General features: G+C 56.7%; 7 protein-coding genes across 7 annotated transcripts; all 7 read right to left on the bottom strand.

The window, feature by feature from the left end:
- Positions 1 to 791: 791 nt before the first annotated feature.
- Positions 792 to 1,262, bottom strand: LBRM_30_2620 (conserved hypothetical protein; the record flags this gene model as incomplete). Its single annotated transcript, XM_001566838.1, has 1 exon — positions 792 to 1,262. The coding sequence occupies one exon, from the start codon at positions 1,260 to 1,262 to the stop codon at positions 792 to 794; it is 471 nt and encodes a 156-aa protein (XP_001566888.1).
- A 992-nt stretch (positions 1,263 to 2,254) lies between these two features.
- On the bottom strand, positions 2,255 to 3,520 carry LBRM_30_2630 (conserved hypothetical protein; the record flags this gene model as incomplete). Its single annotated transcript, XM_001566839.2, has 1 exon — positions 2,255 to 3,520. One exon carries the CDS (start codon positions 3,518 to 3,520, stop codon positions 2,255 to 2,257), a length of 1,266 nt encoding a protein of 421 aa, XP_001566889.2.
- A 704-nt stretch (positions 3,521 to 4,224) lies between these two features.
- LBRM_30_2640 (conserved hypothetical protein) lies at positions 4,225 to 5,325 on the bottom strand (the record flags this gene model as incomplete). The annotated part of the gene is made up of 1 exon (XM_001566840.1): positions 4,225 to 5,325. The coding sequence occupies one exon, from the start codon at positions 5,323 to 5,325 to the stop codon at positions 4,225 to 4,227; it is 1,101 nt and encodes a 366-aa protein (XP_001566890.1).
- A 707-nt stretch (positions 5,326 to 6,032) lies between these two features.
- LBRM_30_2650 (SH3 domain protein-like protein) lies at positions 6,033 to 6,917 on the bottom strand (the record flags this gene model as incomplete). The annotated part of the gene is made up of 1 exon (XM_001566841.1): positions 6,033 to 6,917. The coding sequence occupies one exon, from the start codon at positions 6,915 to 6,917 to the stop codon at positions 6,033 to 6,035; it is 885 nt and encodes a 294-aa protein (XP_001566891.1).
- Positions 6,918 to 7,747: 830 nt separating this feature from the next.
- On the bottom strand, positions 7,748 to 8,191 carry LBRM_30_2660 (conserved hypothetical protein; the record flags this gene model as incomplete). Its single annotated transcript, XM_001566842.2, has 1 exon — positions 7,748 to 8,191. One exon carries the CDS (start codon positions 8,189 to 8,191, stop codon positions 7,748 to 7,750), a length of 444 nt encoding a protein of 147 aa, XP_001566892.1.
- A 1,526-nt stretch (positions 8,192 to 9,717) lies between these two features.
- Positions 9,718 to 12,441, bottom strand: LBRM_30_2670 (conserved hypothetical protein; the record flags this gene model as incomplete). The annotated part of the gene is made up of 1 exon (XM_001566843.1): positions 9,718 to 12,441. The coding sequence occupies one exon, from the start codon at positions 12,439 to 12,441 to the stop codon at positions 9,718 to 9,720; it is 2,724 nt and encodes a 907-aa protein (XP_001566893.1).
- Positions 12,442 to 14,663: 2,222 nt separating this feature from the next.
- On the bottom strand, positions 14,664 to 16,793 carry LBRM_30_2680 (conserved hypothetical protein; the record flags this gene model as incomplete). Its single annotated transcript, XM_001566844.1, has 1 exon — positions 14,664 to 16,793. The coding sequence occupies one exon, from the start codon at positions 16,791 to 16,793 to the stop codon at positions 14,664 to 14,666; it is 2,130 nt and encodes a 709-aa protein (XP_001566894.1).

Consider the following 16,793-nt stretch of genomic DNA (forward strand, 5'->3'; position numbering starts at 1 on the left):
CAAAGAGACGTAGGCACCCTCCATTCACCGGCAGAGTGGGCGGCGGTTGCGGGGGGTGGGAGTGCCCAACGGAAATAAAACTATGCAACGTCACCCACCTCTATCAATCGTCCTTGCAGGAGCAGTGGAAGAACACACACACACACACACTTGAGAGGGAGACAAGGAGAAAACCAAGCGTAGGCACTTGCAGACGCAGAGAAGAAAGTGAAGGGCGGTAAAGGGGGAGGGTACAAGGCCAAGAAAGGTAAATGACGACGCCACACATGCGCCCGCCGCTTCCCGCCTCAACTCACCCTCTCGTATCCGTGCGGACAGGTATCGAGTGCGCACTTCAAGTTGGATGTTCAATGACGAAAAGACACATTTCACCAGCTTCCGCCTCGTTGAATCCGCGCCGCGCTAGCACGAAATATATCACAGACTCTTCAAAGGAGGAGAGGGGGTGGGAGTGAAGAATGCGAATGGTCCTCGGCACTCACACACACACACACACACACACCGCTGAGGAAAGGCAAAGTGTTTTTCGTTTTTTTTCTCATCGTACCTTTAGGAAGAGGGCGGCGCCTCAAGGTGGGAATACCGCTCAAGACACTCAAGGCAAGAGACGGAGATGAGAAGATACGCACACGGACACACAGGCGGCGAGGTGCTTACAGTACATTGGGAAGAGAACCCACCACCTCTCTTCTTCCACAAGAGCGGAATGGAAGGAAGAAGTGTAGAAACGAGACTTGGGCTAAGCAGCAAGGAGGAGAGGAGGGGGAGTAGGTGGTGCAGGGATTGGCCTCCTACATGGTCACTTTCACGGCATCCGAGATGGTGACGGAGCGCTGTGTCGCACCCTGTACCTCAGAGTCAAAGGCACCGCCTGCGTGCGACTCGCCCGTGTTGTCAAGCGCCACCTCCGACACGGCAGCGGCAGCAGGCACCTTTGCCTCCGCGACGTCTTCCCAGATGGTTTCGCCCTCGACGGTCTTGCCCTTTGAGTAGCCAATCCACAGCTCCGTGCCATCTTCGGAGATGCCAGTGCTTAAGAGCGTCACGTCGTCAGTTAGGCGCTGGTTGCCGTAGTAGAGACACATGGTGTAGAAGGTGCGACTCGTCAGCTTCTCGATGCGCTCCTTGATGGCCTGCACAGTGTCCTGCTGAAAGTCGCAGTACAAGAAGATCGTTCGGCGATGCCGCTTAAGACGTAGATAGTTGATGGGGATAACAGCACATGTGCTGGCCGCCCCGCCTGCAGGATACGATGAGGCCATGGTGAGCGCTGAAGAGGCAACAGTGGTGACAGCGATGTAAGGGGGAAAACAGAAATGAACGTGTATGCGACAAGCTGTGCAAGTGCACCTCACGAGTTCCGTACTGGAGAACCTGCTTGGGCCGCCAACCAGAAAGATAGGCAAAGGAAAACAAGTGTACGATGTGTAGCGAAGAAGCAAAGGTACGCTGCAGGTGTGAGTGAGGACTAGGTTGGGACCTGAAGCGCAGTACACCAAGGAGAACTGCATCGGAATAGTGGAAGGACGGAAAGTACCCTCGATGGATAGCGTGGAGTTCCCCTCCTCTATGGCACACGCACACACACCTACAAACGCAGAAAGACACAGACCTCATGCAGGGATGCCCTGCTGAAGCATTTCGTGGATCACAATGGAAGCACCGTACTTAGGAGGCGGTGGACAGAAAGTGAGCAGATATGTCGGCTCCGGTCCCTCTGTGTGCGGGTTGTGGATCTAGCCCCACGCCCTCCGCCCTACGGAGTTAATGCACCGTGAACTTAGGTGCACGCAGTAGCGCTCATGCTTCTCCACACACCCTCCTCCCCTTTACTCGCTTGCTTCTGCTGTGTAATACTCGCAGGTGATTACAATTCAGCCTCATTCATGCATGCATCCACCGAGCCACAGCATCCACCACAGCGCCATTGGCACGACACCAAGAGCGACAAGAGACCTCACAACGAAAGGAAGGGGATAATAAAAACAGTCATAATCGTAAAACAACAACAACAACAACAACGTTGAGCGACAACGGAAAGCACTTCACTGCCCTCAGCGCGAAAAATAACTAGACAATTCGACACAGAAGCCGCGAAGGCGATTGTAGGCTGGCGAGACGGCGCAGTCAGCTCCTCCCGCCCTCCGCGCAATGCCTGTCTGCTGCAACGCCTATAATGCCTCTTGCCGTGTACAGAAACCTCGGGCTTTTTTTCTCTCTGCCTCCGCGCTCTTTTCGCTTCAACGACTCCCCGCTACGCCCCGAATGCGTCGCCTCGCACATACTTCTCAAAATTCTTCTCTGCATCACGAAGCATGCGCTGGGAGTGGACACCACGGCAACGGTACGGATTACCCATGTCCTGCACCACGCGGTTCACGCCGGGTTGCACCTCCTTCTCACGACCAATTGGTGCGTTGAGTTCGTACTTGAAGTCGCGATGCACCTGGTGAATCGTTGGCGAGTACCGAAGCAGCTCGTCCGGCGTCGGTGCGTTTGTGAGCACCTGCGCGCGGCGCTTCCAATGGCCGCGCATCGTGTGAATGCGGCCGGCAAAGTCCCGCATGTTGAAGAACTTCTTGTCGATGAGTTCTTTACGCTGCTGCAGAACCCGCATCACGCCCGCGCGGTCGTTGCGCGCCTGATAGAAGGCCTCGGCTTTCTCCAGGCACTGGTCTGCCAGTGCGAAGACGCGATCGTAATCAAATGGCGAGAAATACAAGAACTTCTCCTCGAAGTTGAGGTTGAAGCGGCGACCAAGTCGGGGGAGTAGGCGCAGCATCTTGTGCGACTGGCCCGAGTTGTGGAAGGTGTCAACGAGGGTGACGGCCTCCTCGAAGATGGTGCCTGCGGAAGCGTCATTCATTGCCTCCGTGGTGAGACCGAGCTCAAATAGCGCTTCTACAATCAGCTCCAGCGGCGGTTGGTCAGTACTGTCAAGCATCTGCAGCGCCGCTTCACAGTTGGCCTTGCTGCTGGTTAACCGTCGTGTTCGACGAAAGGCACCGGCCAGTTTGAGGCGGATGCCAGCCACCTGCGGATGTCCTTTAGAATAGGCCAGCTCATACGCCTTGGCTACAACCCCGTAGTATTCTAAGGCCTCTTGATGCAGGCCACCTTCTGTGAGGTAGTCACCTTGCAGCTCCATTTTTGCCACCTCGCTAAGCGGAACATACGGACGCCTCGGGGCGAGGCTTGCCTCAGCCATTACGACACGACTTTGCTCATTTGTATGCACAAGATCCGTGCTGTCCACATCCTCCCAGGTAACCACCTCTGGTGACGCAGCCGCGGCAGCGTTGCCAGACCCCGAGCTGCTCGGCGCTGCCGTCTGCATACCCTTGCGCGCAGCAGCGATGGAGACGCCGCGTGGCAACCGCTCCAGCGGCCGCACCAGCTGATTGGGGAACAACTCCCCTTTGTAATAAGAGGTGTAGAGGCGCGTGATGAGTCGTGCTTGGCATCGTAGGGCGGCTCCCGCGACGGGTGCCTGCTGCACCGTGCACACTGCCGCACGCATCTGCTTTGCTGCTCCGAAGGGGGCTTGACAATTGAGGGAATCACGAAACCCGACAATAGCAAAAAGGAAAAACACACACAGGAGAGCGGGTATGCTTCCAGCAGCCGAAACGCTGCAGACCGCCTGTGAGAAGAGCCGAAAAGAGAAGGGGCGAGAAAAAGAGGGCAATGGAATACGATGAGAGTAACGCACTGCGATGCATTGGGCACGTGAGAGAGGCGGCAGAAAGACACACTAAAGAGAGCGCCTAACGCAGGAAACCACTGCAGCATGCCACACACCACATCACACACACACACACACACACACACACATACACCAAACACGATTGAATAAGCGCTCAGGACGCATGCAAGTGCTTGCTTAGGTAGCCGCTCTTGAAATTGGTTACAGTCGCTTTGTATGAAGCTTCGCTCAAAATAAGAGAGAGAGAGAGAAAGAGAGCCAGTGTGATCCCTGAGGGAAATCAAGCGTGTGGATGTCCGTACGCGCCATCTTTGATATAACAGGCAAAGCAGTACAGCAAGTGTGGTGAAATACGACGCGTCAGTCCGAGTATTCAGCTGCCCTATGCACGGGCATGTGAAAGGGAGGTACGACACACCCTCTCTTTGCCTGCACGACTGTGCTCCAACGCATACGCACACACACACACACACACACACACACACACACACACACACTCCTCCTCGGCAGTGCACTGCTCACGCGTAGGGATCGTCGGGGTTCTGTAAGGAGTTGTAACCCTCCTTGTTACACTGCGCCACACCGATACCTCGCAAAGTGGCGAGCCGCACCGTCCGCGCCCCTGTAGTCACGGACTCTGCGCATGGAAGAATGTTCATTACGTCACGCTCGCCGAGAACACAATAATTGTACGCAGACACCGCTGCTTGATATACGAGGAACATCAACAGAAAACCCCACAGAAGCCTTCGCAGCACCGACATGGACTTCGATGTCGGTGGTTTGGAAGCGCTGCTGTCACCGCTACTGTTGGATGTGGGTTGCACGCTTGGTCGCGTCGAGTCACCTTCTTGCCAGTCACCGTAGCTCACAGACACGGTTGTAAAGCAGTACGGCAGGCCCATGCTCTCTAACGGAGGAGAGTACGCGAATAACACGGCGCCTCCGCTGCCGGCCGGGACAAGGTCTCCTGACGTGTAGACCTTGTCCGCAGTGCTGAACTGTTGGGCGGTGCGGCCGTCGGCACTAATGTGAACGATGAGCGCATTCACGGTTGGAGGCAGGACTGTCTTGAAGTACATGGTAAGAGGCGGTTGCGGCGCGGCAGAAAGCTTGTGCGGCACAGGAGCCACAAAACTGTTTTCCGGCGCCACTTCTACGTGGCAGGCCGGGTTGTTCGCGTAGAAGCTAAAAAAACGAAACGGGACCGGACCATCGGAACGCACTCGCACTACCCGTACCTCGATGTTCGTGCCAGCTGCCACGTTCGCGAGCTCCAAAATGCCGTTGTTGTCGGATGTTTTCGTGAGCTGCGCCCCTTCAGAGATTCGGTAGGTGACGTTGAGGTACAACCACTGCGCTAGCAGGTTACCAAAGTTGAGGGGGAAAGCACGTGCAACAAGGATGACTGCTTCACCAGCTGCTGGTGCCTTCTCCACCGCGATGGTGTAGTGGTCATTAAACTCACCGGCGAAGCCGTGTTTCTCTGCACAGAGCGGCAAGTCAATCACGTCCGCATTCGCCCGAGAACACATAACCATCAACAGTGCAAGCAGTACGACACTAGAAGCGGGAAGCAGTGCCCTCCCCCACCCCGTGCGGACAGTGACTACTTCCATAGGCCAAAACCACTAATGTGTTTTTCTTTTGTTGTGGCGTAGCCTGATGACGGTGTGCCTAGGCGCGTGCCTCTCTGTGAATCGGCCGAAGAGGAAAGCACTTTGGTTGCAGCAAGAGGAGGAGGAGGAGACGGTCCAGGGAGAAAGGCAGAGAAGCGAGAAGAAACAGGCCTGAACAAGCGAGAGCTGTCCAAGTAAAGCAGGAAAAACAGCCATTGTGCTGACTAGAAAGGAAGTAGACAAGATTGCGGCTGTGAGCTGGCATGCCACGCCCTCGCGATTGACGGAGTGATTGGACCGATAGGGAGACGAAAACAAAACTAGAAAAACCACCGTGAAGATGCCCATCCAAGATTCCCCAGCTCTCTCCAAAGACACAGACGCTGAGAGAGCGAGAGAAAGATAAAGCCACAGAGAAAAGCTCGATTGTAGGCCGCCATGTGTGTGATCTCTACGAATGCGTACATCCACTCTAATGATGCGCACATGGGCGCATCACGGAGGCGTCACTGGGTGACAGAAATAAAACACGTACAGGGGATCAACAAGTGGACGGGGTCAAGCCACAAGGTGTAAACCACAAAGCTGCACCTGTGGCACACTGACATGGACGCAACTCTCAATGACTTCGGAGTGCCTGCGTTTACGTATGTGTATGCCCTAAATGCAGCACGCCATAGTATAACGCCACCCCTCTCGCGCTTCCTCTACGTTCTGAGCTCGCGTGGGATGTCGCCGTCCAGCATGCTCCGCCCCAGCCTACCACTTTGTCCGCTGACAGGTGAGCGAACCGGGCTGGTGCCGGAGCTGACTGGCACAGCCAACTGCGTGCTGTAGGGAACCGAGCGGCTCACGTGTGCCTTCTCCTCCTCCACGCGGTCCATCCAGCGCTGCCGCTCGCGCTCTACCACTCCATCTAGATCACGTAATTTGCGCGCGAGCACGGCGCTGCGGTCCTTGCAAGCGGCCACCTCCGTCATGGCCTCTTCTAAGCCGGACTGCATCTGCGCCAGTGCCGAGGCGCGCCGCTGCATCAGTTGGTTGAAGTACACCTCATTCTTCATGAAGGCGTCCACAACAGCGTTGGGATTCTCAAGCAGGTGACGGCTGACCGGACCCGCAGATTGCTGAGCGGGAGTCAAGTGGATGCTGCTGCTACTGGCCTGGGCATGCACAGTCTCAGCCTCGGGGCTGCGCACGGGCTGCAGAGAGGGACTGGATCCCTTCGCCAGCATGACACTACGGTTTCCCAAGTCGAATGACGTTGATGTTGTCGTGTTGGCAAGCGCTGCACTCGCTGAGGTCTCTCTTTCAGTGTGCTGCGGCGTACGCATCGGTGACGTCGACGCGAACGCCGCTGGTGGTGCAGAGGCGGTGGGTGGAGCCATTGAAGCCGTCGCCTCTGCGGCAGAGATTTCGCGGAGGTACGACATAGGCACAAAGCCGCGGCGGCGAGCATCTGTGGCCACTTCGACCTTTATCCAGCCATCCTGGACAATACCCTCCGTAGCGCTGAGTATCTCACCCTTCAAGACGGACAACTCCACGTCCTCCTCCGCGCGAAATTCGTGCACCACGACGAAGTACCGCATTTTGTATATATGCGGGCGCGTATATATGACAGCCCTACCCGTCTTCACGGTACAAGGCGAAGAAGAGCAAGGGGGGGGGAGGTAGAGCAGGGGAAACAGGGGTACCGCTGGTCTCCCTTACAGTGGTAATGAGAAGGACGCCCACTGTCATGTGGAGCCACATACGCAGAGCGAGGGAGGGCAGGGAATGAAGTGTGTGTGTTTCGATGAATGGAAAAGAAAGGGGATGCACGTCAGCAGAGAGAGGAGGAAGTGACTCATTCGTCCCTCGCAAACGTTGTGAGGGCACACACGTGGAAGAGAGAAAGGAGGTGCAGAGGCAATGCAGCTGACCACAGAGTTGTCGACAGGAAAAACGTTGGGTGATTCACACAAGTGCTATGCGGACTCTCAAGCATCTCTGCCCTCTCCACACGTGTCGCCCACAAAGCACGTCGCGACGGCGCGTCCATGAAGGTTTGCAGTGTCTGAGACCGAAGTGCCCTTTGGTACGCTGCAAGTGGAGACAATTATGAGGATGATGTGGTCAGTTACTGTCATGCTGGAACATGGGGGAGGTGGAGCACACCGGCGAGAACAACCACAGCTGGCAGAGGTTGGTGAGGGATACGAAAACTCACGATGGAAGAGTTGCAGGAGACGAGCCAGCAAAGCACGCACAAAAATTGTTAGTGAAAAACAAACGAGCAGATGGATGAGAAAGCGAACAAAAGCCCAATATTTTCTTTTTCGTAGATTAGCAACGTGGAACCACCACCACCCCCCATATATATGTACATGTATATATGTAGATATACACACACAGAGAGACACGACAGCTCTGCTTGCCCTCAGAGGTTTGCACAAGTGGTACTCTTCAGTTGGAGGCGTCTCTTCAAGTATGACTCTGCCCCCCTCTCCGAAAAAGAGGAAAAAGAGGGATGCGTCACCTCTGTGTGGCGTACATACACGTTCACACACACAGAGAGAGAGAGACCTGTGTAGTGCGTGGTGGCGTTTCCTAGTATGAAACGATGGGCACGGTTGCGCCGCGTGCTGGTCTTGATGTCTTCCAAGACGGTACTGCCAACCGTGAAGGGCAGCTCGCAGCTGACATGGGTAGTCGTATTGGCCGCCACAGCTGTGATCACTTGGCCTCCACTTTCGCTCAGTGAGGTGCGGACCAGCCGCACCGTCTCCACCTCTGTGTTGACAAGAATGCAGGTCACCCTCTCCGCACTGGCGTCCGTCAGTCCGCTGTCGCGGCTCAAGTCCAGAAAGGTCAGGTGCGTCATAGCCACAATGGCCGCCCCAACGTAGAAGTGGAAGTCGTTGTCCAAGAAGCCGCAGTGTTGCGCCTCCAGGGAGGTCAGGTGCGGGTGTCACTTAATGAGCCCTCAAAACTCCGCCATCACTTCGCCTCTAACTAAATTGTGGGGCACGCACAGGGACACATAGTGATTGTTGTAGCGAGGGAACTTCCACAGGGCGTCGATGACCCTGACGGTGAGACCACCGCCCTGAACGCTTAGATCGCCGCGCTGACAGTTGGGGTCCAGTAGCTGCCTCGACAGACTCATCCGTGGCCAGCTCGGCCTCTAAAACACGACAAGTAAGAGAAGAGACAGGGGTCGCAGATACTCCCCAACGGTGAGTTATGCTCACGTGTCGCTGTTGCGTAGACGGCTTCGGACAGGAGGAGAAGAAAGGGGGGCAGCATGGGTGGAGGGTGGCGCGCCGCGCTACCCCTGTAGAGCAACAGAGAGACACACACGCACACCCACACAGAGAAGGGGGGAAGGAACGCGTATGGTAAAATAAACCTCGCCCCCTCCCCCAAAAAAGGAGCCAACGAGGAGGAAACGAACGAAGAGTGGGGAGGGGGGTAGCGTGAGACTGCGGTGCCGTAAATGGCAGTCCTACCGAACAACATGTAGAGGAAGGCCGTCGTTAGTCGCGCGCAAATCCCCATCCCACACGCCCCTGTGTACTTCAGAGAAACGGGCTCTGTGAAGGCAGATCAGCCATCTCGAGGGCCTTCTCAGAACAACGAGGACAGACGACGAGGCAGGATGGAGAGCACACACACACAGGGCGCCGCACCACTGGGCAGGGATAGAGAAGTACCACTGAGTCAGAAGCAGCCTGGTTAGGACGCCTCTGCTTTGTTTGCTGTTGCGCCACTCACCACAAGAGCAACAAACGCAAATGCTGGTCTGAATGTGCGTGTGAGTCGGTTTGTGTGTATAGAAGAGCAGTAGCACAGAACGGCGTACAGGACCTCCTCAATCCACGGGATGTTGAGAAGAGAGCTCACTGAACTACAAAATTGAAGGCCTGGGTACTCTTTCACAAGTACGCACAGCACCCCTACCTCGCTATCGATTATGCAGAGTGGGCTCAACGGGGTGCTGCTGCACCTCCTCCACTCTCTATCTTAGATTTACTCACAAGCATGCATGCGCATGTGTCTACAAAGAGACGCCCTTTTCATCACCTCTTCCAGCGTGTCACGCGCCACGCGTAAACGGGGAAGTCGGTATAGTAGGCGGATAAGAAGAGCAGGAAAAAAAAAGAGGCGATGAAAGGCATGCTGTCAACCACTTGCGACGGCAGTGTCCGCGCGTGCAACCCACAGCAGTTGTCCCACAAGCACATACAGCACACAGCAGAAGAGAGGCGGTACTGCGCAACAGCAAGCGAGAGAGGTGAAGGAGCACTGGCATAGCAGGCGTGCACGATGTGGGCGTCAGGGGCCGAAATGCCAACCCACCACCACGCTGCCGCACACACCGCTGGCAAGAGGACAGCAGCTCTCCTCTTAGTCATCGTTCAGGTCGGCAGGCAGTATCAGGTTGGAGAAGGTGTCAAAGGTGCCAGCACCCCCCTCATCCTCGTCACCGCCTTTGTCACGAGTCTCGGCTGCGGTGCCGAAGCGATTCTGCAGCACTCGTGCATAGTGCGGAGAGGTGGTGGGTCCACCAACCACGCCGCCTGAGCTACCGTTTTCTCCTCGACCGACAGAGCCAGACGGGCTTAGGCGGGGACGACTGCTCTGCAGTGGCTTGTGGGGCTTGTGCAACAACGCCGCTTCATGCTCCGAGTGCTGCTGACTGATTTTACGGCGCAGCGCCGGTGCCAGCACGGCGGAAGTCGGAAGCTGGGAGGGAGAGTGCCGGACGAAAGGGGACCTTCCATCGTTGTTGTCATTGTCTTTGTCACCCGTGGTGGCGCCAGCGCCGTTCCTCGCGGTCTTCTTCTCGACAACTTCTAACTCTAACGTGCTCGACTTCATCGAGGCCACAAAGTCATTCACGCCACCACGCGCCGCACGTCCCCACACGTCACGCGTACTGTGCGTCGACAGCGATGATCTCGCATGTTCAGCACTGCTGCCGCTTCCACCCTGACGCACCACCTCAGACGATGAAGCAAAGAAGTCCCACAGGCTCTCTGCTTGACTCATTGTGATCATCTGCGCCTCAACGAACTGCAAGATATGGTTGAACTGGATGGGCACTGGATCGCTGTTGCCGTAGTCTGGCAGCCCCAGCGTCACTTGGCGTGTTGTCAGCGACGCCAGCTTTAGCGATTCTTCGCCTGAGGTGACGGTGCTCGTGTATGTGTGAATGGCGTTCATACTTGGCGAGGAACCCACCTCGGTACCCATCGTCTCCTCCTTTCCCTCCGCCTCCGTCAGTGACTCGATCGTCGACCATGCCTGCTCGCGTAGCTTCGCCTTTGGCACCTGCGCCAGCGCCGGCAGCGAAGGAGGGGACAGCATTCCAAAGTAGGAGACGGCGTCCTCAGGGGCGGTGATCGGCCGGAAATTCTCGCGTGTGAAGATGTGCACCTTGCCGAAGTCCATCTTCTCTACCTGGTGAGGGCGACCGCCATCAAAGTTGCCCTTGGTCCCAGCACCAACACCATATAGACCATGAGCACCACTGGCACCACCACCGGCTGCGCCGCCAAGGCCTCCCCGCATTGGTGGGTGCGGTTGTGGGTCTGGAGCCGTCTCGGCACGCCGCGGAGTACCGCTAATGGCACCTCTGACCCCAGACTTCAGCCCGCCCTTGCCCGGCCCCTTCGCGCGTGTTTTTCGCAACTCTGCTTTGATCTGTTTCACCTGCTGCGCCCACGCCTTCTCTCGCTCTGCCTGCTTATACGCCTGCTCCGTTGCCACGGCATCAGGCGGGGATGGCGGTTGCGAGGGACGTGCAAGTCGCTCGGCAGGGGTGCTGCTCGTCCGCCTGTGCGACGACGGTTGTGCGGAACTACCGTCCATGGGGCCGCTGGGTGCACCAGTTGCGGCGCCCATAACGCTGTACTCGCGAGTAGGCGTCGCCGCGTCGAGCACGGCGGACATCTCAATCACATCAGAGTCATTGTGAGTGTTGAGTGGAGGGAGGATGCCGCCGGCGAGTCGGGCCAACGGACGCGGCGACACGTACCGAGCACCCATGACCTTCTCTTCTGGAGTGCCGCCACCGCTGCCCAGCACACGTGGTGCACCTTTTCCGCAGATACGGGAGGACAAGAGAGGGCGGCCGCCGCCAGCGCCGGCCCAGTCAGGGCTTCTCGTGCGGTCGTTAGGGGGCGACGTGAAGTTCTCCCGAGCGGCCGCCTTCGGATTGCCAGGCACGGCGCCCGTTAGCGGGCCCAGTGGCGATTGGTGCCTACCTGGCGCTGACACATGGCCGCTAGACGAGGACCGCAGAGGGGTTGTGATGCGACGTAGCGGCGGCTTGGCCACTGCAGTGTTGTTGCTCGCTTGACCCACCTTGTAGACGAGCTCTACTGGTAAGGATTGGGTATCGTAGCCATCGTTGCCTGTGTTCTTACGATGCCCTCGTGCATTGCTGCCACCGCGGCTTTCGGGCGACACCGCCATCTTGCCGGTGGTCCCTTTTGCGGTGAAGTTGATTGGCAGCGAATTCGTTTGGTATTCGCCGCCATTTGCGGCAGGCACTGGCCTGCCCCCACGGCTGTTGTGCCGATCCGAGCCGCTATCGACTTCGCTCGTTCCTGGCTGTCGACGTGCCCGGGCGAGAGCTTTACCAGCTTCACCACCGGTATTCGGGGGCGTAGCACCACCGATGCGCTCACGACTTTCTGAAGATGGCGGCAGCGTGGACTGGAGGCGACGCGCAGAGGAGCCCTCCACTTTGAAGGTCCCTTGACCTTCATGACAGGAAAATGTGTATCGGGTGGATTCGACCGTGCCTGGCGTAACTGTAGTGCTCACCGTTGGGGGAGAAGGACCGGCTACAGAAGCCGTGACCGCAGGAGAGGCGGTCTGCGCGTTGCTCTTCTCATTCGCCGAGGCGGAGGTCAGCGGGAAGTTCACCTTGAGGTCACCCCGCTGTTTGCCCTGCCTGCCCTTGGCACGATGCGCATCCGATTTCAGTCGCTCGGCCTCCCGCACTTGCCGATCAAGCGCTGCCTTGAGTGCCTTCTGCTTCGCTTGCTTCTCCAAGGCCTCCTTGATTCGGTCCTCCGTCACCACCACAGGACGAGAGTACATAAAGCGGCCGTTGTCCATAACGCACCCCTTTTCCTCCTACGGCGGGGGTGTGTGTAGGCGTTTTGGTGTGTACGTGCGGGAAGAGCGTCTGTAGACGTAGGAAGATATGTACACCCCAGGGCGAGGGCAAATCGGCACTCGAGAGAGCGAGGGCTGCTAAGAACGTTGGCGACACCCCTCCCTCCTTCCCTCACTCCCGACCGACCGTCCCCCCGCAAAGAAAGGGAGCACGAAAGAAAAGGGGGGAAAACAGACAAGCAAAAGCGCGGAGAAGTACAGCGATGATGTGAGCCACAGGCTCAGAGAGAGAGAGAGAGAAAGAGAGAGCAGCGGAGCTGAAGAGACGTGAGGACACAGACATAAACACACGTACACATACAAACAAAAAAGTGCGAGAGTCGCAGCAGGGAGCAGCGCAAATCTAAGGAGAAACAAGTGGCGAAGTAAAAGACGCAATAAGAATCACAGCATAACAGCTAAGAGCAGTAGCAGCGACAACAACACGTAATCCCTCACAGAAGCGGTGAGGGTGACAGAGACAAAGAAGAACAGAAGAGAAAGCGAAACGAAACATAAAATAAACAAAGAGGTGGGGAGAAAGGGGTAGCAGGGAAAGCGTACGTACATGAAGAGTTCAAACCTGATACACCGCACTGAACGTGGGGATGGGACAAACAGAAACAAACAAAACTGAAACACAGAGAGGAGAGAACGAGGGCGAAACGAAAAGGTGATCACACACGCACTCCCTCACTCCACCGAGCAGGAGAGTGCAGACAACCACAATAGCGCTAAAGCAGAAAAGAAAAAAAGGAAACAAGACGCAAAGGAAAATCAAAGGAAAACACGAGTAGGAGGGGGCAAACGAGAACAAAAATAGTAAAAAAAAAAAGAAACGCTGAGGAGTACACACACCCACACACACTGACAACAACACACCCAAGTGCTGGAGCGCAGCTGAAAGAGGGAGGTGGTGTGGGGCGTACCGGCGCGCGCTTAACCCGCTTCGGCACTTCAAGGGAAAGGCGACCAAAAATAGTGGGCGACAGAGAGAGAGAGAGAGAGAAAGGGATCCGGAGAACAAGAGGAACAAGAACAAAGTACGTACACGACCAATACAAGAGGGAGACGGAGAAGGTGGGGCAGGAGCTTGCTGATAGTTGTGTATAAAGTGAGGGAGGAGAAGAGGTGCTGAGAGGAGGCAAGCGCGTGCAAATTTATTTTGCTTCGTCGCTCTTGTGTGCTGTCGAAGAATGTCTCACTGGCTTGGGTGTGCTTGTCTGCGGGGCAGGGAGGACGTGATTGAGGGGGAAGGATGCTGATACGTGTCTGCGCACGCACGCTGCGTGCCTGGGACGACTAAGCTTCGAGGATGGGGAGATGAGTGCAAGGCACGTCGCAGGCAAAGGACAAAGTGAAACGGAAAGAGCGAGAGGTGCGCACAGCTGCTCTATTTCCCTTCCAATACGGGGGAGAGAAGGGGAAGACAGTGTGTATCGACCCTTACGGGCGACTCATTGCTCAGTGCAGCGTGGACATTGGCGTGGGAGGGCGACAAGTAATGAGAAAAGGGGGAAGGAGGGCAGAGAGACGGAGATGGCAATGCAGTGAGGAATGAGACGGAATTCGAAGACATCAGGAAAGCGCTGCGACCAGGGCAGCCACAGCGCCCGCTTCCAGCACATACGATGAGAGTTGTGGACTGCGTAACCGCTTGACCCGATTACACGCGGACACAAACACACAAATACATCAGCAACAATTACACGCACACCTCCTCCTCTCTTGTCTCATCTTCATTAAGCTCAACGGACGTTGCAGTCGTTGGGTGTGGAAGCAGGAGAATCAAGAGAAAAAAAGGGGAACAGCACACGCTACCGTGAGGAATGCACAGCAGTGCATGTCGCATCATCGTATGAGTAGAACTGCTTTGCTTGTCAGTACTTAATGAAAGCACACCCACACACGCACACACGCATACAGACATACACAGAGAGAGAGAGAGAGAGAAACGCAAGAGCATGTATGAATAACCGCGGGAAAGAAACCCATGGGCAGACGTGACACCTAAGAGCGGAGGGAAAGGCAAAATCAGTTGTTGCTGCGGGACATTGCCGCATCTTCATACGGAGATGCAAATGACCGTTTTTTGCAAGCGATCCATGAGCCCCTTTTGGAGTCAACCTCGTACGGTTCTCCCCCCCTCCCTCCCTCCCCACCCCACTCACTCACACCCTCTCTTACTGTTTCAGCCACTGACTCATCAGAGCATCATAGGCTTGGTCCCGCTGAAGAAAGTTTGTGAGAAAGATCGTGTCATTCAGGTGCGTCTTGATCTCAATCGCGTTCGCGAACATCTTCACTGATTTGCACTTGACAATGTCTTTGATCTCGTCGTATTCGATGGAAAAGTGTGCAGCAGCTACGGTGCTTTGAAAGCACACCCAGTACCGCGTGATAAATAGGTAACCCTGCTTCACTATGGACCGCTCCATCCAGGCGCAGTTGAAGGAGTCCACGACCGTCTCGCCAACCAAGTCCGGGAAAGCCCTACGAAAAAGGCCCTCGATGTTGTTGCGCACCGTGTCGGTGACGCCGGTGACGTCGAGTAGAGCGCCGCCAACTGCGCGGCCTACCGTAAAGGGCGCCTTCAGCACTTCGTAGCCACCCTGCACGGCCCCACGCGCGACACCGCCAAATGATATTCCCGCGCTGGAAGTAGGCTGATCGAGAGACGCAAGCTGTACAGGAGGTTGAAATGTTGTTGTGGCACCCCGCTCCTCCCTCGGGAAGAGCGACATCTCAGCATCCGCAGCACTCTGTTTTTCGAGCCTCGTATGTGACACCGCCGCCTCGACCTCCGAGTCAGGCACTTCGACAAAGCCGGCCTGCACGAACCCGCTGCGCGAGAAGGTGATGATGGCCGCTTGCTTCTGGTTCGGTACCTCCACAGGACGCCCCTCCGACTGCACCATGCACGTCACTCGCGCAAAATCCGGTGCGCCGTCCACGAGTGCCACCATGTGCAGTACCTCCTCGCGCGCGGCGCCCATGTTCAGCGAGTCTTGTATGATGGCTGTCGGGCCGACTCGTGACGGCTGCGTGACGAGCGCGTACATCGTGTACAGACGGCGCTCATTGTCCTCGCTGCTGCCGCAGCCCCATGCACACGCCGGTAGGCTGGAGAGGTCCGACGGGTCGTCGACGATCACCTCACCTGCGGGGGACGCAAATGGGTCGACCTCGGCGCAGTCGGTCTCCAGCACGTCACACAGGAAGTCATCCTGCGTTTCCACGCTGCCTCGAATGTAGTTGCAGTAGACAAAGTACGCCAAGCTGCCGGGCCGGACAAGGCGGACGTAATACGTGGCGACAGGCTCATTATAGGTAAAACTGCTCAGGTTACTGAAGACATTAGGACGGGCGGCCATGACAGCCGCACCAAGCGCCTCCTCCAGGGTGGAGGTGAGGAGTAGGTAGAGTGGCTCGGAAAGCGCCAAGGAGCTCAGCTCCTCCGGCATCAGCCCCGCAGGTGCGTCACCGACGGGGAGCACCGGCAATGAATTTTTTTTTTTAGGTCGTCGTGGTGCAGCCGTCTGAGCACCTGATTCAGCCGCCGCTGCCAAGTCGATCATCGTGTCCTCGGCGCTGCCACGGCTAGAATGACTGTTCTGTGAGGGATCAAAGTTCTCCTGCGACTGCGGCGACATTGTCACCGTGGACGTCTCCGCCTCGGCAGCCGTGGAGGCCTTTTTGCGTGCCTTCTTGAGAGCGGTACCACCACTTACTAATTTGCCGTCCTCGTCGTGCTGCTGGGACAACTTTCTGCCTACGACATCATCAAGCGCCTCGTTCTCCTTGTACCGCCTTGTACCTGTAGTCGATGCGGATGTCATTGCTGACACCTCGCGCTCTATGTCCGCCGCTGACAATGTGCTAGAGGCTGGCAACTCTCTGAAGAACGCTGCCTTGCTACGACTAAAGCACTGGCAACCCCTGTCCCACCATGCGTCCATTTCCTTGAAGAAGACGCTCATCTGCGTCGCAAAGGTGCCGAAAAAGTTTAACAGCAGCGCCACCTCCAGCTCCGGCTGGGCAGCCAGCACAGTCTCTGCGGCCTCACCCATGCTACCCAGATCGTGCAGACAGCTGCACAGGTTCATGCAGGTCCTCACTGTGGAGCTACTCAGCTGACTCGCGGCAGCGAGCAGGTCCGCCGTGGGGCCGGGATTCTTTTCGATGCTATCGCGCAGGCCCTGTGACATGAGGGCAAGCTCGTCACTAATGCCACGGGTGTGGGCAGAAATGTTCTGCACCTGCTGAACGAAACTCTTCTGGATTTCAACAGGAGCGCGGCTTTTCGTGCTCAT

Source organism: Leishmania braziliensis, chromosome 30 (genome assembly GCF_000002845.2).
Source record: "Leishmania braziliensis MHOM/BR/75/M2904 complete genome, chromosome 30".
NCBI classification, from domain to species: Eukaryota; Euglenozoa; class Kinetoplastea; order Trypanosomatida; family Trypanosomatidae; genus Leishmania; species Leishmania braziliensis.